The following is a 22,748-nucleotide window of genomic DNA, read 5'->3' as shown; positions in this document are numbered from 1 at the left end:
GTTAAGCCTCTGCCTTGGGCTCAGGTCATGATCTCAGGGTCCTGGGATCAAGCCCTGTGTCTGGCTCTTTGGGAGCCTGCTTCCCCCTCTCCCTCTCTCTGCCTCCTTGTGATCTCTCCTTCTCTCTCTGTCAAATTAATTAATTAACTAATTAATTTTTTTAAAAAAGGTTTATTTTAGAGAGTGAAAGAGAGAGAGTATGGGGTGGGGAGGGAGAGAGAGACTTCCAAAGACTCGGCACTAAGCATGGAGGCTGACATGGGGCTCTATCCCATGACCCTGAGCCCAAATCAAGAGTCGGCCACTTAACTGACTGTACCACCCAAGCACCCCATAAATCCATTCTTTCTAAGTGCCCTGGGCATAGGACCCCTTCAACCAACACTGTTCCTTTTACTCCTTTCTCTAGAATGCCAACCCTTTTTTTCCTGAGAGAGTTTAGGTTGGTTTTGTTTCTTTTTTTAGTTTTTTATTTACTAATTTGAGAAACAGAAAGCATGAGCAGGGGGAGAGGCAAAGGAAGAGGGAGAAGCAGGCTCCCCACTGAGCAGGGAGCCCCATGCAGGGCTCAATTCCAGGACCCTGAGATCATGACCTGAGCCAAAGTCAGAGTCTCAACTAACTGAGCCACCCAGATGCCCCGGTTTGATCTTATATCCAAAACCACTTATAGGATAGAGTGCTACCCACACTTCACTTAAGCTCAAATTTTTTTTCTCAACAATCTTTTCTAATCAAATCTCTCTTTTGTTAGTAATAGCAAAATGGACTAAATGACAGACATTGAGGTATCTTTGGCTTTGTTTATTTTGTCCTTAGGAAATAACTAAAAATGAAAATATGTCTGAGATAGTCAGTGTTTCAGAAGTACTTCTATGACTGAAACTATGAATTTAAAGGTCACATGAAGGAGTGTCTGGGTGGCTCAGTGGGTTAAGCCTTTGCCTTCCACTCAGGTCATGATCTCAGGATCCTGGGATCAAGCCCCACATCGGGCTTTCTGCTAGGCAGGGAGCCTGCTTCCCCTCTCTCTCTGCCTACTTGTGATTTCTCTCTCTCTCTGTCCAATAAATAAATAAATAAATAAAATCTTTAAAAGTAAATAAAGGCCACATGAAATCCAAAGTTTGAGGGCATCCCTGGCAGGGGTACTGCTAGTGAATATACTGAATGACAGTTTCAGCCTGAGGTTCAGTTTTGTCTCATCACATACCACCCACCTGGCACTGGACAAAATAAATGAGAAGCGTGGTTGTCATGGAGATGGATTGCATAATCTGACTACCTTCATATGGAACTATTGCTTTGGAGTGTCACAGGCCCTTTGCATAGGATACACCTGGCTCAGTTGCTAAGAGAAAAGGAAGGGATTTCTCTTATGAAATTGTTGACATTATTGTTGCTGTTAATGTATACTACTTATTGAGCACTTACTATGTGTCAGGGAATGTGCTGAGCATTTCTCATATATTACTTCATTTTATCCTTCCAACAACCTTCTCAGGAAGGTATTCTAATCCTCCTTTTACACCACAAGAAACTGATATTCAAAGAAAGTAAAAAACCTTCCCTAGGTGACACACTTTTAAATCAAGGTCTGCCTCTAAAACTTACATTTTGAAACATCATGCAAAATTGTCTCTCAGGTACGGAAAGCGGAGAAGTGGTTGTTTAATAGAATCGTACTAATTGAAGTGGATAATTTGGGGGCTCGTATTCTACCTTATTACTATAATGAACTAAGGAAATCTAGTTGACAGGCCTTAAACAGAGCTTGGATAGGGTCTTCAACTTTAAATTTTCAAGTATTTGAACTTAGAGTAAGCAGGTGCCATTCATGTCCTGCCCCCCCCCTCCTCCTCATCATCCCAGGGTCCTGGGCCTCACTTTGGGCTCCCTGCTTAGCTAGAAGTCTGCTTCTCCCACTCCCTCTGCCTCTCCCCTGCTTGTGCTATCTCTCTCAAATGAATAAATAAAATCTTTTTAAAAAGAAAAAAAGAATCATTTAATCCAACAAGTAAACAGTAGTAAACAAAGATCTGCCTGATCACTAACTCTCCTCGTTCTCATACAAGAGCATTGGAGAAGTGCTGTAACAAGCAAAGTCTGTTAAGTTTTTTGGGTTTTTGTTTTGTTTTGAGAGAGTTTGCCAGAGCCCAGGGAGGGTGGGGTGGGGGGGCAGAGGGAGAGAGAGAGTCCTAAGCAGGCTCTGCACCCAGCACAGAGCCCAATGCAGGGCTCAATCTCATGACCCTGAGCTCATGACCTGAGCTGAAATCAAGAGTCAGATGCTTAACCAACTGAGCCACTCATGTACCCCTGTGGTGAGTTTTACGATAAAGATATGTAGGAGGTACTAATGGAACACAAATGAAGTGAATCTTGATGAATGAACAGAAGTGTTCGTGCAAGCACGACACTTAGCATATATAAATTCATCTGCATAAGCCCAAGCCAAATAAATAAATAAGCAAATAAAATTTTATAAATAAAATCAAAGTGACTTAGATGGGAAAGGCATTCATTTTCTCAAATAACAGCAAATCTAGAGGTTAGGCAGCCATTGAATATATCCAAACCAGCTTCCTACCATCTTTCCACCTGTCATCCTCCGTACGGGTTTGTCTGCTCAGGCAGACCCTGCCACAGGATCCCCAGATGGCAGTCACACTTCAGGGTATCTCTTGCTGATGACAACGTCCAGAGGAGCAAAAACAATGTCCTTGCCTTGTGTTGCTTTGACTAGAGAGGGAAACCTTCCCAGAATCACTACGATCACACTTCGGTTCAATGAAGAGTCAGACTCCATATCAAGGGGAGGGACTGACTTCCCCAAAAGTCATGGCTGCTTGGAAAAGTTAACAGCATTGAGGCCTGTTGGCAAGGAGGGTGGTGATGAGAGAGCAAACAGCAATGTGTCCCACAGGCAATCAGACATGTAAGAAGATGGCATTCTGGAAACGATAAGATGTTAGGTATGAAAACATCAGTGCAATGCCAGTGTTCAGTGTTTATGGGTCAATGTTCCTTAAGTTCTTAAAGACAGTGAAATATCAAACAATATTAAGAGGCTTTCATTATTATTATTATTTTTTTTAATGTGGGATTCATTTAAATTTAATTCAGAACCGGGGCACATGGATGGCTCATTCGGTTAAGAAGCTGCCTTCAGCTCAGGTCATAAATTCTGGGATTGAGCCCCTCATTGGGGCTCCTTGCTCAGCAGGGAGTCTGCTTCTCCCTCTCCTTTGAGAAGCCCAAAGAATAAAGTTAAAATCATCCATAAGCACACGTGCTCTAACTGCTTGATGTCAGAGTACATAGTAGTTTTGTGCAGAATCACAGCAGTGACTTAGAGTGCACATTCACATTCACATTCTTAGAGTAAGTTTCTGTCCTATTTTCTGCCAAACAAAGGCAAGCTACTGCTAATCAGTTTAAGAAAAAAAAGCAGCACACTGGCTTCTAAATTACAAAATTTTAAATTGCTGTTTTTCTTTCTTTTTTTTGTCCCCCCTAAAAAGGTGAATTTCTGTAGCCCTTCCACTTAATGGAGCAGGTTCTCTAAACCCAGACTCCATAACATAAGTAAGTTTAAGGCACCCGGCAAAAAAACAGGGACTTCTTTTAGTGCGGTTCGGGCACAGGATTTTGGGGGAGGAGTTGCAAGAACTGGGGCCACGTCTGTTCCCAGCAAGATGCAGAGTGGTGGCAGGGCCCCAGCACTAAGGAAGGGATAAGGATGTGCTTGCTGGCAACTTCAGGAAGGTTGTGTCTGTCTCATGGGCTTTCGCGGAATGACCACTATCAGGGATGGTCGGCATGTGCAGATTTCTTTACTTTTTCATTTCCAATATAAAAGGGAAAGCTTAACATCTCTCCATATGATAGCAAACAACAGCAGAACTATTCCTTTAAATGTCTGGACTTGCTTGGGCAGGAATCCATTATGGAGGCTGTTTTATTTTCTAAGTCCCTTTAACTTTCCCGTGAACTTGATGGTTTTCATAATGAAGAGTAGAAGCAGTCAGGATGCAGAGTTCCAAGGCCCTTCTGAAAAGTGAGCAGGAGCCCAGTTACTCAGACTCTCCAAAGCCCGAGACTCCTGTGGGCAGACCTGTCGGTTGGAGAGTGACAGCTTCTGTTCAGTGTCTTCAACCCTTGCTCTAAGTGTATCCAGCAGTGAAGCAGGATCCTGAAGCAGGCATCAGGCAGACCCAGTGAGAGCAATCAGAAAAGTATTTCTCGGAATATCGTGGCAAACAAAATCCGTTTTTACCTGTTGCCCAGAACGTACGAGATCCAGATGCAAACACAAACTGAAACAAGTCTCACGAAACAGTACTTTTTCCTTTGTCTGATGCAATCTCGCATTTTCTAATCTACTTCATTTTTTAAGTGGTGAAACTGCATGACCCGCCTCAATTGGTTTCATGACCCCTGAATAAGTCACAACTGGTGGTTAGAGAAACCGTGAGTTAGGAAGTTGCTGTGATCCTCAGGAGGGGAGTATTGTAATGGCATCTAGGAAAGCAGAAAGCTGGTTTGCAGGAGGTAGAAGGATTCCAGACGGATTTAAGAGGGGAGCGGACTCAAAGGAATTAGAGATAATGCCCAGTGTGGGCTTGAGCTCTGGGTAGATAAAGGGATCATTTGCAGAGATAGGTAAGGTTAACTGCAAGACGTATTACAAGGGTCAAGATAAGGAGCAGATGAAGAGGGCCCCTTTTGGGGGGTAAACACAAATGTATCCCTGAATTTGAAGCATAGCAAAGAACAACTATCTAAGGACATTACATAACTCCAGAGAGTGTTCAACTTTTACTAAAAGAGGGAGCAAAACGGGGCGATGGAAAAAAAAGAAATCATTAAAAGGGAGGAGTGGGCTCTGAGCCTGGAAATTCTACTTGGAAAGGACAGTCCAGCTCTAATTCCCAGGGCAACAGCCCAGATCAAAGACTCACCTGGTGCTCTGCTATTGGTGCTAACAGGGCTTTTGTAGGGCTGAGAATAGGGTAAGTATAGCCTATGGCATTTCATTTAGCAAACCCGTTGGCAGGAGTTCACTTCTTATACACACAAAGTTGGCATTGAATTTAGAATTCCCCATCCCCAGTTCAGAAACTTAACAGGCATTTCTTAGGCACTTCTTATAAAAATGGAAATCCATTAACTTTATTCTTCATGCACACTCTCTGACAGCATCGGGTCAAAGGGACTTTTTTCCTTCCTCTTTTCAGAGCTTCCACAGTGGCAATCTTTCTCCTTCTAAATCTTTTCTTTTACAAAACAATAGGGAGTGGTGGTAGCCTGTGGCTAGTTGAAGATTTCGAACAATAGGTGTTTCTGAGCCGGGTTTATTGAAATGGTCTTGTCTGTGTCCTGGGGGAGATTGTAAATGAGATGTCAACAGGAGCTCTTTTGTGCAGATGGCATTCAGCCAGAAAGAGAGGAATTTCCTTACTGTGCTAGTATTTAAAGTAGATTTGTTGCTGCTTTTGCTAAAACTTTTTATCCAACTGCCTGAGCTAACAGCACTGAATGAGTCACTCGGTGTGATTGTGACTTCCTTCCCTCCTTAGCAAAGCACTGACTCAGTCATTTACATTTAGAAAGGAAGACTCCTAAGAAGATTTCTTGGATTTTCATCAGCTTGAGCCTCTTTTCTAGACCGTCACGTGGACCTGAGCTGTCAGCAATCCTTTTACCCCCAGGAGAGGGCAGCCTGGCCAGGCTGTTTTTTCTCACTCCCAGGAAAACTCCTGGCTGTTTTGCTTGCTTTTTAAAATCCGAAGAGGGCGACAGTTTCCTGCCTTAAGCCTTTTCCTTTCGCACTCTTTTTTTTGGGGGGGGGCAGTAAATGACACGCAATTTCAGTTTACTATAATTACCACCGAGGTTTGACCAACTCCACCCTTAGGAGATAAGGCAACTGTTTTATTACCTCTCAGCCAGGTGCCTGAGGGTGACAAGACTTGCCTTTATCTGGAGACCTGACAAGGTATCAGCAACTGCAAACCCGCTGAATCTTTGAGCAGCGGCTATCCAAATGCTTCCCCTCTCTGTGATCCATTTCCCTGTCTTTATTGGTAGTTACTTTCAATCCGAACACTGGCGCTGGTTTCCTCTAGTTTTTCCACATTCCTGCACCTTGCCAGCTCCGCAGTTGTACTGCTATGTCAATTACAACCGGTGTAAATTACAAACCCCCAGCCCCAAGCACAGAACACACAGACTGTATCAACATCTGCTTGGTAGGTTTGCTGTGGGTGTAGTTGCCTCTTCAAAGAAATGAGACTTGGCTAAATCTTTCATCTACGATCAGAAATCGAGAAACCAAATCATTCTGCCTTTACTTTCTCCGGTTCTTTTTGAAAAGGAGAACGTTACCTACATCAGCCGGCGGTGGGATGCTTTAGATCCTGAAATTTTCTAGTGCTTCATCTGTATCTATCTGTCTGTTCACTAACATACCTAACTGCCCCTCAGTTTATTCTTTAACTCAAGCTCTTACATAGATTATCTCCTCTTTCCGGGGTTGGAAATGCAGTGTAAAATGTGCGTTTTGAAAATGATTTTGGGAGCGCCTGGGCAGCGCAGTCGGTTAAAGCAGCTGCCTTCAGCTCAGGTCATGATCCCAGGGTCCTTGGATGGCGCCCCCATGTCGGCTACCTGCTCAGCAGGGAATCTGCTTCTGCCTCGCCCTCTGCCCTGCTTGTGTTCTCTAATAAATAAGTAAAATTAAAAAATAAAAAAGAATTTTTAAACTGTGTATACTAGGTAGGGCTCCCTCGAGTCCAGAGTGCTTTTGCAGAGAAACTCTGAGGGGAGTGTCCTAAGCTGCCTGTACTTAGCCTGGCGCCCAGCCTGGACCTCGCAGAGAGCCACCCTCTTGTGAGTACAAATTATGGTGGGTCAAGGAGAAGAATGTTGGTTTTATTTATTTTATGGGGAAGTAACAGCCTGAGGGCAGGGGGTCATAATGAGAATGATGGAAAAGATGAATGAAAACACATCCACACAACCTTGCAAATATGAGGTGTTTCTCTTCAAGAACACGTAAGATAGTTTATGTACATATCACTCCACCTTGTGGGGAAAGGTTACTTGAAAGCCCCCCTACAAACACCCCAATTACCATTTTCACAAAAACCAGAACAAGATGTTTCTGAATACAGTGTGTGAAACCAATGAACACCCAGAACTCCAACACAAAGAGAGACATCAGGAGTAGCATCAAACTTGACCTTGGATTTCTCTCTTCCTTAAACATATGGAAATCTTGCCCACCTACAACATAGTCTGCCACCACCCCTCACCAGCCATCCCCACCCCCACCCCCACCCCCCCGCCCGCCCCAGTCCTCTCTGTAGGCTTGGTTAGGACACAACTCAGGGCAGGGCCATAGATGCCTCTGAAGGAGAAAGTCCTATGGCTCCAAGGCTTCCAAAGGAGCAGGGAAACATCATTCCTTCATCTGCAATTCTGAAAGCCATTGGCCAAAGCCTGACCTTGGAACTGCCCGCAGTGCGGCTGTGCTACCTCTTTCTGCATACAAACAGGTTAGAGTCCATCTCAAGAGGTGCTGCCATAGACCCCCTAGACCCCTGGGGCGCTGCCCTAGACCCCCAGGGAATGTCAGGTATATTAGCTTTCTACGATCCTCAAAAGTTCTGAATTCCAAAGACATCCAACCAAGAGAGTCAGATAAGGGCTTTTAAAATTCAGCTAAGGTTCTTCAAAGAGTTCAAAGTAGAATCTTAATGACAAAAGGCAACTCTTTCAAATCTAAGTGGAGGTTTGGAGGAGAAGAAGTCAAGGCTCCAGTCAGACCCCTCCCTGGAGAACGTGGGCAGCCCACTCTCCAGCCCCCTCGTCACTTGTGGAATTGGGATTCCAGGAACATTGCCTGGCTCTCTTGAACACAGTGAAGGTGGACATTGGTGGGGGCAGGTAGAGTAAACTGATACCATTTTAGTGCGGGCCTCTTCAGTTTCCTAGATTATTTTTATTACATTTTTGCCAAATGACAAAAACCCAACTGTAAAATCGAGTTTATAATGCAGTCTTTAAGGGGCCCTTTCCCTACCAACTGTAAACACTGATTGGTGGACCGAAGTCCTGTCTGGAGCTTGGTATGGACAGAGAGGCCTGGGGACACGTGGACAGGTCCTTCTCTAGATCTGTGTCCTCATCTGTCAAAGACACAGCTGGATAAGGAGGTGTCATTTTAAGCGCTGATTCAGTCATCTGAGACTCGGTAGTGGGCTGGTCTCCTTCCTGGGCTGAGTGGGCTAACAGAAACTGTGTTCTACAGATTAACCCAGTCAGTTTTCCTGTTTTTCCTTTGAAAAGGGGGGGTTTCAGAGAGGAAGGAGGAATGGAGTGGGATGAATAATTAACTGCCTAACTACACACACCAGCGCGTCCTGTGGCCTCCCACATGCCCTGCTCTCCAGACCCGGATAATTATTCCTCATCATGCTGAAACCAACAGGAAGGAATGGTGGATGGATTTTCTTTCTTCTTCACTTCCCCACACATCCTGTTTTCCTGGGTTGGGGGGATTTGAGCTTGCCTTGTGCAAAGCTTCTGCTCCAGGCCAAGCCCTCCCTGCAGACCCTCAGTCCATAAGGGCGGCAGAAGCAGGCAGCGTTAATAGCGCTGCCCTCTCTCCAAAGCCCAGAACAGTCTAACAGTGAGTGGGGGCTACCAACACATCCAGCTGGAAGTTTCAGTTAGAACTTAGCCTGACTGGACTCATGACATACGCTGGTTTGCGCACAGGTCACTGGCTACACAGCCAACTCGCTTTCTCAAGCAGGACAAGCTGGCAATCTGTGCCTGATAACCCCTCTCCCACTGACCGTCAGCTACTCCAAACAGACCCGGGGTTAGGTAGGCTTGAGTTCTACTTTGTTTACTAGTCACCAAATAACCTGGCAGAAGAGTCCTGCTTGGTTGTGTGGCTCCATTCCAGATTTTTCCCTGTATTCCAGGCTCCAGGTCCCATTGTGTAGGTGCCACTAATTTCCATGAAGTAAGATCAAGAGGTAAAGAAAGTTCTTGGCTCTCAGATATCCATCTTGTGCAAGCAGAGAATAGCAGAATAATAAGCGGGCAAAGAAAGGCAGATGCACGGCAAATGGGCAGTTAGCATCACAGGCCCCTCACTCGGCCATTTGCCCAGGGCCCATGGGTAAAGCCAAACAGAAGATGGAGGAAGTTAGCTGAATAATCCACAGGACCAACCAGTCAGGTGATATTAGTTTGTGCTTTTGCATACTAGCTCATGGCGAAAGCCGGCCAATCACAATGGCACTTGGCCAGCCCTTGGCCAATGCCAAACAGAAGTGGACACTGGTGATAGGAGATTCGATTGCAATATCCAATGTCACAGAGAATGGCTTTGTTGAGTATTCATTTCACTTCTACCCTGGTGACTCCCTTTCCAGATTAGTGGTCCTTTTTTCTTTTTCTCCAGGAAATGTCTGCTCATCTCTGTTCATTTCTTCATTTTAACAAGTATTTTACTAGGGGGAGCCTCCTACACTGTTGGGAATGCAAGCTGGTGCAGCCACTCTAGAAAACAGTATGGAGGTTCCTCAAAAAGTTGAAAACAGAGCTATGACCCAGCACTTGTACTACTGGGTATTTACCCCAAAGATACAAATGTAGTGATTCGAAGGGACACATGCACCCCAATGTTTATAACAGCAATGTCCACAATAACCAAACTACAGAAAGAGCCCAGATATCCATCAACAGATGAATGGAAAAAGAAGATGTGATATATATATATATATCCATCAAAAAACCTGAAATCTTGCCATTTGCAACGAGGTTGTTGAACTACAGGGTATTATGCTAAGCGAAGTAAGTCAATCGGAGAAAGACAACTATCATATGACCTTGCTGATAGGAGGAATTTGATAAACAAGAGAGAGGATCATAGGGGAAGGGGGGGGGGGAAATGCAACAAGACAAAACCAGAGAGGGAGACAAACCACAAGAGACTCTTAATCTCAGGAAACAAACCGAGGTTTGCTGGAGTGGAGGGGCAGTGGGAGGGATGAGATGGCTGGGTGATGGACACTGGGGAGGGTATGTGCTATGGTGAGAACTGCCAATTGTGTAAGACTGATGAATCACAAGCCTGTATCCCTGAAACAAGTAATACATTATATATTAATTAAAAAATATATTTTACTGTGATAGTCCCATGTGCCACGCCCATTCCAGGCACCACGGTCATCATGAACAGAAGGGACCACAATGCCTGACCTACTGGTTCCTACATCCTTAACTAAATTCCTCTCTCAGAATTCCCAGTCAGGGTAAAAAAAAAAAAAATCACCTACAGAGAACTATTGGAAATTATTGCTGTGAAGTGACATCTGACAAGAAATGAAAGCTAGCTGATGAGAAGCTTAAAAGAAAAATTTCTTTCCCTGCTCTGGCACCATCCTTACTCCCAGGCCTTGTAGGCATGATGTCCTTTGGCAAGCCCCAGTCTGCACTAACCTGAGGGGTTGGTAGACCAACTGCTCAAACAGGAAACCTTATATAATTTGGTAACCCTGACCTTGGGCCCCGAATCTTCCCCTCCTGTAAACAATCCATTCAATCCAGGAAAACCTGCAGACTGGCTGGGACAAATTTTGAAAAACACACACAATGCTACAAACATTAAAAAAAAATCCCTAAGTCCTAGAGGAAGTGACATATCTGACTCAATGGTAGAAATCACTTCATAAAGTGATGGAACAAGTGGAAATTTAATCCTAACAGATGAAACAGCCAGGGCAGTCACTTCTGTACATGGATGACTCAACAGCACCTGCTGGAAAGACCAGGAAAATGAGCCGTGAAATCCTGATCACATTCCCTTCTGGAAGCAACAGCCCTGCCTTGCAAATTAGTAAGCCCAATGTTCTCAACATCCTGACTTCAATATTTGTGCCTAGTTCTTAAGAAGGCTATGACTCACCGTGGCTACTGGTCAAATGATTCTTACTCAGAGCCATGGGCTTTTTATCTTTAGTATTAAATGGTCTAGGCAAATACTAGCCAAATGTCTGTCTACTTTCAAGATGTTCCTTTGAAATGACTGATTTCAGGCAACAACTGGTTTTCCATATGGTAACCCTCAATTTCTAATAGTATTTAACTTGCTGCCAAGCTTCATTAAAAGTCCACATTAGAAGTTTCAGACCTCAGTCCCTGGACCTGGGCCTTCTAAAATGACTTTCCTCCAAACATCATTTAACTTCCTTTAATTTAGTTAATTAATGGAACTTTCTGAAGAGCACAGTTACTTTGATCTAAACCTCTTGCTTAGTTTCCAGTTAACATTTCCAGAGAAGGAGAAAGAACGGATGCCCTCGTAACCAGCTGGAGCTACCAGCAGCTCCCAACCATAGCCTTCCCTCCAAATCAGAGACATCAGAAGGGGGAGTACCTGAGAGAAAGACGACTAGTTGCAAATAGTGCCCTTGGCATTTCTGTGGGTGTTTGCCCCACACAGAGATAAAAGCTGAACTGGTACTGCAGGCCCTACTCTGGGAAGCTGGGCCCACAGTCTGGGAAATCTCAATAATCCTTGCAAGTAGACTAACTGGAAGCCAGAAATACGAATTAGAAATGCTTCTGCCCCAGAGAAAGATTTCCTCATACAAGCTACATATACAAAATCACATAAAAATTAAAAATAGAAAATGCATGTCCCACCCAACAGGAATCCTCAGTGTCTTGGCTATTGCTCCTTGCTGCCACTCACCTAACCACGCGGCTACAGCAGTTCTTGCTTTTCAACTCGCAGTCATAAAAAAATGTTACCCTAGCTGCTGTTAAAACACAACAACAAAAAAACACAACTTCAACCCAGAGGCCTTAGGCTGCAGCAGAGGTAAAATTTTTGTTAAGGCGATACGTTAAAAAAAAGGGGGGGGGCATTCTGAATCTTGACTAGCGCTCTTGATGGGTTTTTTTGAAGACAAATCTAGCAAAGATGTCCAGCCCTTTTCCTAGCGTGACTTACCTGGAGCTGAGCTGCGGGTTTCAGGGTACTTCGGTGATATTCCGAGCTTAGCCACAAGGCGGCACTCGAGAGCAGGGCTGCCAGGAGGCAGTGCCTTTTTCTCAGGTTCTTGGCGGGCGGGGTGGGGGGCGGGGTATGGAGGTGGTAGGGGGAGGTGAAGCAAGCTGGCTTTAAAAAAGAAAATCCATTTGTTCTCTCAAATGATGCCACTTGCCAGTTTATAAAGCAAAGGTTGCCACGTTACCTGTTGCCAGGTTCCTGGGAGGGCTTGGGGAAAATGTGGGCGAGAAAGGTACAGCGCGAAACCCTCCAGCTTGCTGCCTTTCAAGCTCTTTGGACGGGGCTGGCGCTGACATTTGGAGAGCAGCTGCCGCGGACTGCCCGAGCATTGTTTGGTAGTAGTTCTAACAGAGGAGTGGCTGCCTGTTACATCATTTCCAGGCATGAAGTGCCTGGGGCTTTTTTTTTTTTTCTTCCCTTTTTAATGACTAACTCTGACCCCTCCCTCCCTGGATTTTGGTACAGTGCAGGTACTGTGCGCCACAGCCTCACCTCCGGAAGACCAAGTTTTGTAGCAACTTGTTAAAACAACTAGGGTGCCTCTTAGAAAAGAAAAAAAAAAAAAAAAAGTTGTGACTCTGAAACAAACCTTCCCATTCTTCCCGCGGAGAACAATGTTGTGTTTGATTAGCGGCGGAGCGCCGCTGCCCAGAGATCTGTCTCCCGCAAGAGCCGGGCTGCTATCACATGAATAGATCTCCGAGCCAGACATGCCGAGGCTTGGGGCATTTGTCTGGCATTAGGAAGTGTCTGGAATACTAGTAACTACCAACTGGCAAGTCTTATGACTAAAGAGTTATTACACCACCCCTCCCTCTCTGTCCACATTCCCTGCCCTTCCCCTACACGCTCACACAAGCGTGCTTTTTTCTACTTCGACAGAGGAAAGGTTACCTAGTCTCTGTGGTTTCCGTGGAGGACGGCTTCAGTGGAAACCGTTCTCATGGCCACGTCCCCGGAGCCAACACTAACCGGGAGAGCAGGCGAGAAGCCGGCTCCCTCTCCCAGGACCCCGGCGCCGCACCCCACGGCCCTCCCCGCCAGACCTCTCACCACGCGGCCGGCTCTGCATGGACCACTGACCGCCACACTTTGTGTGGCCTGGAGATGTTCAGCTGTAAATATTTTGAAACAAGGGAGCAATTTTTCCATGTATATTTTGTTTTGTGGAGTTCCTCCCTTTTAAGTATTTTCATTTTCATTTTATTTTGAGAGAGAGAGTGCGCAACAGAGCATTTACGGGATGGGAAGGGCAGAGAGAGAGAGAGCATCTTAAGCAGGCCCTGTGCCCAGCCCCGAGCCCGACTTCTGCAGTATTTTTATTTTCTAAAGATTTTATTTATTTGACAGACCGAGATCACAAATAGGCAGAAAGGGACGGGGAGAAGCAGGCTCCCCGCTGAGCAGAGAGCCCAACACGGGGATTGAGGCCTCCACTACTTAGTAGCTAGGTAAGACAGAGATCAGTTACGTGCTCTGGGCCTCAGTCTTACCACCAAACAAGTGGGGGTAGCCAGAGCTTCTTCTGTCATAAGACCATGTCTATTAAATTCTTAGCACATTACAGAGTAAGGATTCACTCTCTGGTGATTCAGTTGATCTAATGGCACATGGAGAATCCAAATTAAAGGGGCACCTGACTGACTCAGTTGGTGGAGGACACAACTCTTGATCCTCAGGGTCATGAGTTTAAGCCTCATGTTGCGGGGAGCACTTTAAAAGAAAAAAAAGAGCCTGGACTAATGTTCCATCTTATCATCTTTGTTTTCACCTGGGTTTATGCTCTTACCCCGTGAAGGACTCAAGCCAGGACGCTGGTTTATCTGGGACTTGGCAGGTGAGGAGTCCAGCCTGTGTAGCGAATCACCGCGGGGAGCTCGACCTCTGGTTCATTGTCAGTTCAGCACTTCTCCGCCTACTTGATGCAAAACAGCAGCAGCAAATTTCTCTTACTAGCAGCTTTGCCCTCATCTATGCCAAAATGCTTTCCCAAGACGCCTGAACACTGGTCATTGCTACCAAACATCCGCGTTGGTAATGCTCCCTCACCTCTTCTCTTGGCTTCCTTCTTCGGCTTTTTCACCTCACCCTCAATGGGTCTCTACTTCTCAAATTCTTTTCTACCTTTGATTAATATTCAGAAAACCGCGGGAGCTCCAGTGTGAAAGAAATCTTGTCACCTACTTCAGGCTCCCATCCCTTGTACCATGGTGGTACAATTTTAACAACTTCCCAGCCAAAGGATGAGCTGGCCTGTGCTTACCACCTCCACAGACCAAGAAGCTCACTATACAGCAAAAGCCCCATATTCCTCCTTTGAACAATTGACTACTATGGAATTATTCTTGGTGCCTCTCTGAGCTCTCACCTTGGTGGTTTCCCGCGATGTCTTATACAGAATTAGTCCATGCCAACACACAAGAGCTTTTGAAATCATTGGAAATTCTCCTGTCTTCCTTCTCTTGCAAACTAAACATCCTCTCTCATTAATCCACTCCTCGTAAGATATGGTTTTTCTTTCCGTGGAGCACTCAGCAATGTCCCCTTAAAGAGAAAAGCCTGGAATAAAACGCACATCACAATCCCCCCGTTGTTCTAGATGTCACACTTGTACCCAGAAACACCCTCTTAGAAGTAGGCAGCTTACCTGATGCTAAAGCCACCAACTTGTATTTGTGCACTGGTCCCTTTAAATTTACATCCTTCCACATTTCTTTTTTTTTCTTTTGGCCTCTTCACATCCTTTTGCTTTCTAAACTAGCCTGTAGTTTCAAGTTACCTCCCTCATATGTTCTTAATCCCACAGGCACTACCTCTGCCTTGTCCACTGGATTTGCAAGTGTTTCCTGTTAGTGCTTCTCAAACTGTCTCTGGAGATGGGCTAGTTTGTTGTTTGATGTCTGGTCTGTTACAGATCAATATTTTGGTAAAAATGCAATAAATTAAATCACTGGATAAAGGAAATTTAAAAAACAAGGCACCCAAAACCAAGACCCAGTCTTCTTGTTGTTAGATTCAATCAATGAAATGGTCTTTAGAATTGCTGTAAAAGTTTCTAGAAGTTTACTCTCAATTTTCATGGTGTATCTTACTACATGTTCATCAAATAGTTTGTGACTCAACACCTGTCTGTGGACCACACTGACCAGTGCCATGCTATGCACACAGGTATGGTGGAAATGCTTCACGATTTGCTCTCTGAGGCAGGAGTACTATTTCCTAATTTCCATTGTGTTAACATTGACACCAAGGTCAGTTTCAGGCTATCACTGAAATGTCACTATACAGAGACTGTGGAGGAGATTTGCACAATTATCTAACAAGCTGATAAGAACCAGTTCTAGCACCCCCACTGTTAACCCCATTTGATTTTTTTTATAAAAATCTTCTTTTGAGGGCTTGTTAAACTGTTGTTGGCTGGACCAAATCAAGAGACCTTTGCCCTCCACAGATAGTGGGTTGAGGCTGGCCTTCTCTCTTCAGTGGTCTTCAACTCAGTAAGTGCAGACCATCTGATACAACTCAGCAAATCCAGGACTGCTTTGACCATGACTTCCCTGTAGAAACCAGCCGCTACTAAAAGCAGATCAAATCACAGCTTGATCACAGTTTGCTTTATGGTTAATAACGTCTGAGGATAACTTGTTTATATCAAAAAGATGTTGTTTGGCTACTATAAAACTCTATGTATATGTATACTTTGAAATTCTTTTGTGGTCCTTTTATGGTTTTGATCTGTAGTTCTTATGGGCTTCTACTTGAAAGAGTTTCTAAAAAGTAACAAGGAAGTGCTAAGTAATTCCTCAACATAGCTTTATGGTATATGACACATTAGCTTAGCCCGTCAGAGGTTTTGCTTTTTTTTTAAGATTTTATTTATTTATTTTAAAGAGAAAGCACCAGCTCAAGCAAGGGGAGAAGTAGAGGGAGAGGGGCAAGCAGACTCCACACTGAGCTCAGTTGGTTGAGCATCCGACTGATGCCCCAGCCAGAATTAAGAATATTCAACACGTGGTTTGAGCCTACATCTGTTTTGTGGCCTCCTGACACATGTACTCTTGATCATAGAAGATAACCAGAGTGATAAGAAAGTCTAGATTTTTTTTTCCAGAAAAACTTCACCACTACAGAAAAAAAATAATTCCTGGCACAGGCCTTCTGAGGCTTTCAACACTAGCATTATCTTTCCATGCAAATAGAGACAATATTGAATTCTGGGGCTAGAAGCTGAAATAGGATAGGAATTTGTTCTCTTTTTTTTTTTTTTTACTTCTTTTCTATCTTTTCCTCTTCCCCTCCCCCACCCCTCCCCCCTCCTCTTTCTTCTTGCATCACTTAAAAGCCGGTCTTGGTCTCTACACTCTGCAAAGGATCCTCTGAATGAAAGTGATGTCATCAAAATGTGTAACTCTGCTCTTGCTGACTCTTATAAATAGGAGTTCTTTTTCCAACTTTGAGCTGGGGTAGTAAATTATCAGGATCCAAATAAAGAAAAAACATCAGTTTAATTGAAACGAACAAAGAAATATGTCAGGCAAAGGAAAGTAATAAAAATGGTTAAAGTACCACATCTTTTCTCTTTTTTAGTTCCAACTGAATAAAAGGAGCACTTGTATTTTTTTAATCACTGTTTTGAGAATGTAACTCTCAAACAAGAGAAGTATTTCACTGATGATATATAAGTCACTTACTTTCCTCTTCCTGTCCTGACCAGGCAAGTTTTATTTACTTGTGTTTCATCTCCTTGAACCTCATTCTACTGCATCCCTCTTGTCACTCAGACTCCAGTGGATTCTAAATTATTCATGGTGCTGAATCATGAGAGTAGAATTAGGAGAAAAAAATATCTTAAGAGAGAAGAAAGAATTTAGCCTGCAAAACCAGGAAAGAGCGATGCTGAGAAAAATTGAGAATGTGGATGTCTGAGTTTCTGGAGCAGCTTGTATGTGAAAGAACTGGGGCATGAGAAGGAACGGGGTTGTAGGAAGTATGAGTCGTCTTGGATCTCCTTTCTTCTCTGGCAGAGGGCATTCTTAAAGATTGGCATTCCTTTTAAATTTCTATCTGATAATTGATGGGTGGTGCTTCTTTGAGTGTAAGTCTGATAACTGTGGCAGAGTTGTGCCAAGCCCCACACTGCAGTGAAACTTCATAATGAAGTCCCTCGAATACAACACCAAAGCACATGATTCCTGTCTTCTGATCAGCTTCCTTCTTCGAGGTGAGGCAATCTCAGAATCGTACCTCCTTTGGGCACTGGAGCTGGGCCAGCCTATTGGGAAAGCTATGTCTCCTGGATTCTCCCTGTCCAATCTAAACCTATGGATTTCTAGCATTGCTGCTGTCTTGCTGGTCCCCATTGATCAAAGGACGCAGAGTTATCCCTAGTCATGGGGAGGGGAGCTGACAACAGCCACCAGATGGCACCAAATTGCAGTTGGCCCCAGGGAGTGCCCTCAAACCCCATCACTACACTGGAAATAAGGTGACACCCTCCTTTCTATAGTCCCCACATCACACATCACATCATGACAAAATTTCTGCTGTAAATCACATCACAAGGAATACTACTCTACTTGGCTGCACTTGCACTGTGCACTTTGGATTTTCCACACCAAAAGAGGAAACAGGGTAACTAACAACAAGCTATAACCAAACCCAAGGATCAGACATTTCTTTGTTAGAATGTGGCATTTCATTTCTTTGGAATACGAGTGGGCCGAATGTCCTGAGCACCATTTTCAACAAAATAATGAGTTCACAGTGTAACGACTTAAAAGAAGTAATAAAAATGATCTGGTTTCACTAGATTTGAAGAGACTGATCCCATCCCACTTAGGGTCACTCCCTCTCACATCCAGGCTGGTCTTCCAATGAAATAACTGGGCCTCTTCCTGAGCAGGGTTATCCCTTCAAACCTTCCTGGGCAGTGGAAGGTAGCTCCTCAGTAGGTATGGCCCATAACATGGAACTGAACTGGGGGAGGTGAAAAAGTCAGTGGGACCATGTTGGCACTACTATAGCTAGGTGGGGAAACTGAGCCCCGAGCCCCATGTAGCTCTGCTCCAGGCTCGGCCCCTTGCAGGCGGGCACTGTGAGCCTCCACTGGTTCCACTACCTCTGAGGCACCTTTGCTGAAAACTGTAGACGCTGGGCTGGGAGTTGCTGAGCTGTCCAGTTAAAGGATGTATATGTGGTCCTTGCACTAAGTTAGATGGAAGGTTTCCTGGTGAGCCGTGGGCAGTCATTCATCCTGGGTAACTGGGCGGTGGCTACATTTATATTGTTTACATTACCCCCTATCAGGGCATATATGTTCCATCAGGTAATCCCTAGAAAACAGCAAAATACTTCTGCCCCTATTTCTTTCTTTTTTTTTTTTTTTAAAGATTTTATTTATTTGTCAGAGAGAGAGAGGGAGTGAGAGCGAGCACAGACAGAATGGCAGGCAGAGACAGAGGGAGAAGCAGGCTCCCCGCCGAGCAAGGAGCCCGATGTGGGACTCGATCCCAGGACACTGGGATCATGACCTGAGCCGAAGGCAGCTGCTTAACCAACTGAGCCACCCAGGCGTCCCTGCCCCTATCTCTTTTACAGTTAAGGAAATTACTCCAAATCACAAGCCAGTAGAACCACAGGACAGCATTAACAGGATTCTTCTGTTTATTGTTCCTTATAGGACACTTCCTTTGAGTGGCCTCAGGAAACATCCCAAATATTATAGCAAGTATTTCATTTAGTGAGATGGCCCCGGTTGCAGCTCAAATGAGAGTTGGGATCCTGTGGTCAGAAGTAGCTGATTTGGTGTAACAAGGACCGCCCACTGTGAGCGGTCAAGGCCTGGGGGGCGGGGGCGGGATGCGATGGAAACACAATAGTTTGAATCCTTTTTTTTAAGAGGACTTAACAACTTCTCCAATCAAGACATACAAATGGCTATCAGACACATGAAAAAAAGCTCATCATCATTAGCCCTCAGGGAGATTCAAATTAAAACCACATTGAGATATCACCTTACACCAGTTAGAATGGCCCAAATTAACAAAACAGGAAACAACATGTGTTGGAGAGGATGTGGAGAAAGGGGAACCCTCTTACACTGTTGGTGGGAATGCACGTTGGTGCAGCCTCTTTGGAGAACAGTGTGGAGATTCCTCAAGAAATTAAAAATAGAGCTTCCCTATGACCCTGCAATTGCACTCCTGGGTATTTACCCCAAAGACACAGATGTCGTGAAAAGAAGGGCCATCTGTACCCCAATGTTTATAGCAGCAATGGCCACAGTCGCCAAACTATGGAAAGAACCAAGATGCCCTTCAACGGATGAATGGATAAGGAAGATGTGGTCCATATACACTATGGAGTATTATGCCTCCATCAGAAAGGATGAATACCCAACTTTTGTAGCAACATGGACGGGACTGGAAGAGATTATGCTGAGTGAAATAAGTCAAGCAGAGAGAGTCAATTATCATATGGTTTCACTTATTTGTGGAACATAACAAATAGCATGGAGGACAAGGGGCGTTAGAGAGGAGTAGGGAATTTGGGTAAATTGGAAGGGGAGGTGAACCATGAGAGACTATGGACTCTGAAAAACAGTCTGAGGGGTTTGAAGTGGCGGGGGGGTGGGAGGTTGGGGTACCAGGTGGTGGGTATTATAGAGGGCACGGCTTGCATGGAGCACTGGGTGTGGTGAAAAAATAATGAATAATGTTTTTCTGAAAATAAATAAATTGGAAAAAAAAAAAGAGGACTTAACAAAAGTCTTTAGAAAGCTGGTTCAGGAATTGTTCTTTTCTGGCGGGGAGTTCACTTGAAAACTGAATAATTCTTTTTGATCCGTATTTTATACATCATGCTCCACAAATAGAGAGTTGAAAACCAGTGCGTAAAGCTTTTTCATATAACCACAGAGTTATGATCAGGTAGTTGGAGAGAAGAGCAAAGGCTACTTCATCCAGAGCCTTGGGGAGGATTTTGACTAAACTGTACAGGTCCAGGAAGGACACCTTTCTGTACGGACCGACGCCCCTGAGTTGATTAGGTTGGCTTGAAGGGCAGCATTTTAGGGAGTAGGCTCATACAAGCCATCCCCCCCACCCGCCATCACAGATTTAGAAAGCAGGGAGTCAATTATCATATGGTTTCACTGTAGTATACTATCATATGGTTTCAGTGTAGTATACTACACTGGTATACTTTTGTGTAATGTAGTCCTTCTTAGAGGACAATTTTGCTCAGAAATAACAACAAAAATTCAGAACACAAGCTTATATAGTGAGCATCTATCCAGAGGAAGGAAGGAGGGAAGGAGGACAGAGGTAGAGGGTGGGAGAGGAAGAGGGCTGGAGGGAGTGGGGGAGACCAAGACGGGAAGAAAGAGAGGGAGGGAAGAAGAAAGGAAAAACCTGAGCCCAGAAAGCTTGGAGGGCTCTGTGCCCCAGGCCCACCCCAAGGGCACTTCCCACTGTGTTTAGGATTAAACCACACTTGCTCACAATCTCTTTGCTTTGTTTCCACCACTGCAATCTTCTCCAGAGTCACCTTGTTTAACATTAGCTATATTTTGTATTTTCCTGAGCAGGTCGAGACTACCCTGGGCTTATCTCCATGTATATACGTTCTCCCTCAGGGCGCACTATTGCCTGGGAAGATTTCTACAGATGGCTATCTTATGTTGATTCATATTAACTTCCATTTCAGAAACGTCCATCTCAGAGGGTGGTGTTTTTCCAGTCTTTTTTCCCCCCAGTCTTGTGGGAGCATCACCTCAGAGGAGGCTCAACTATCCTCCCGAAGCAGGGAACTCACTTACTCTATCAACGGACTTGTTTCCATGCTCAATGTCTTTGTGTGTTTCATGTGCCCTGATTTCCAGTGGTTGTTAGTTACAATACAGAAATTAAAACCCACACAGAAATCACAGTGTCTCTGTTTTCACTGTCTTCCAGTGTCATCTTGCATTACAACATATAAGAAGACACCACCTCCAGTCCCACCCAGAACTACCACGAAACCTTTCATTTCTATCACAGCCCAGAGTAGCACAGAGTCTGCCCAGGATGCCTACATGGATGGACAGGGCCAGCGAGGAGATATTATCAGCCAGTCTGGACTGAGCAACTCCACGGAGAGCCTGGACAGTATGAAGGCTCTGACAGCCGCCATCGAAGCTGCAAATGCCCAGATCCATGGCCCTGCGAGTCAACACATGAGCAACAACCCTGCCACAGTCACTACCACGACCACCATAGCCACTGTCACTACGGAGGACAGGAAGAAGGATCACTTTAAGAAAAACCGCTGTCTCTCTATTGGGATACAGGTAACAGCCTCCCTTTCTGTCCTTTGAAATAGGGACCCCAAAACTCAAGAAATGAAGCACTTTTATTTTTCCAGAAGATTTGCCATCTGGACATTTTGGGTGATAGGGCCATGTGTGGGACCAGATTTTCAAACAATTGGCTCTGAAATTCCTACATTGTTGTGTGTGAACGTGACTTAAAAAATTATGAAGATATTTTGTCTGCAGGCATTATTAGAGGCTGTTATTTTTGTCCTCTAAATTAAATGTGTGACTCAAAGCATCAGGATAGCTAAACAAACATGAACACAATCACACACAAAGTGCACTCAATAGCTAATGCACATTTTTGATTCTCAAAAAAGGAGTGGACATCCAAGAATAACTTGGGTTACTGGGTTGTGTTATAGTACGTTCAACACTATTGAGTAACCATCTGAGAACAAAAATGTGAATCACTTCTCATACATGTGGGAGTGAGGGAGAGCAAGACCAAAGTGACTAGTAGTGTAGAAAGCAATCACTCACATCGCAGCTTCATGAGCAAAGAATGTGCAGTAGTTTCAGCATAATTGTTGGTTATTTAATCATGCATTTCAAAAAGTGATAGATAATTCAGCAGGCTTCTCAGTTCAGCCCAGTGTTTTCTGCTGCTCAAAGATAAGATCAAACTGATTCTTGTTTTTCACATCTGTTCAGCTTGGCTTACCCTGCTAGAAACTTCCTTCTTTCAATGGAGAAGAGTCATGCCTTTCTCCCTTTTTTGTTGTGCCATATCATGCAGGTGCCCTTTGAATAATAACTTCCTGACGTGGCAGCCAATAAATCTATTTACAATGAACCAACTCTAAGGCACATCTAAAAGCCAGGCGTGGGGTAGGTTTTCACAACGATGATGCATTTTCATAGTGCATTCTGCACAATGCACTTCTAAAGGACAATTAAATTTTGTCTAGTAGCAATGAGTCAAATGGTTACATATATATAAATATATATTCATATATATATGTATATGCATATGTGTGTGTGTGTGTGTGTGTGTGTATATATATATATATATAGTCTACAAGCTTCCATAGCACAAACTGTCAAGTTCCTAAAAGAACTTGTGGCATTGGTGCCTGGTACTAGAAGACACAGCAGAAGGCACATGCGCAAAGCCAGCTTCCACGCCCATGCCTACTCCTACCTCCCCTAGAAGCTAACTGCTCTCCCACCAGCCCAAGGGATTTGAAGGAGCAGAGAAGAGCAGAGGTTGGTCATTCCTGCTGTCCCAGGTAAATGATGCCATCTTCCTGAGCCTGTTCCCTTAACTATCTCTCACTGAATTATTTTGAGATT

The 22,748-nt window shown here is 44.4% G+C and overlaps 1 protein-coding gene across 6 annotated transcripts in view; it reads left to right on the top strand.

Moving 5' to 3' along the window:
* The window catches only part of DLGAP1 (DLG associated protein 1), an 881,241-nt gene that overhangs the window by 800,273 nt on the left and 58,220 nt on the right, over window positions 1-22,748 (top strand). For all 6 annotated transcript variants that reach the window (XM_044243349.1, XM_044243348.1, XM_044243347.1 and 3 more), the window contains one exon: window positions 21,055-21,428. In XM_044243349.1, coding sequence (XP_044099284.1) covers window positions 21,055-21,428 — 374 coding nt within the window. The remainder of the gene's footprint in view (window positions 1-21,054; window positions 21,429-22,748) is intronic.

This window comes from Neovison vison, chromosome 3, assembly GCF_020171115.1.
Source record: "Neovison vison isolate M4711 chromosome 3, ASM_NN_V1, whole genome shotgun sequence".
NCBI classification, from domain to species: domain Eukaryota; kingdom Metazoa; phylum Chordata; class Mammalia; order Carnivora; family Mustelidae; genus Neogale; species Neogale vison.
This window is presented reverse-complemented; position numbering and strand designations above follow the sequence as displayed.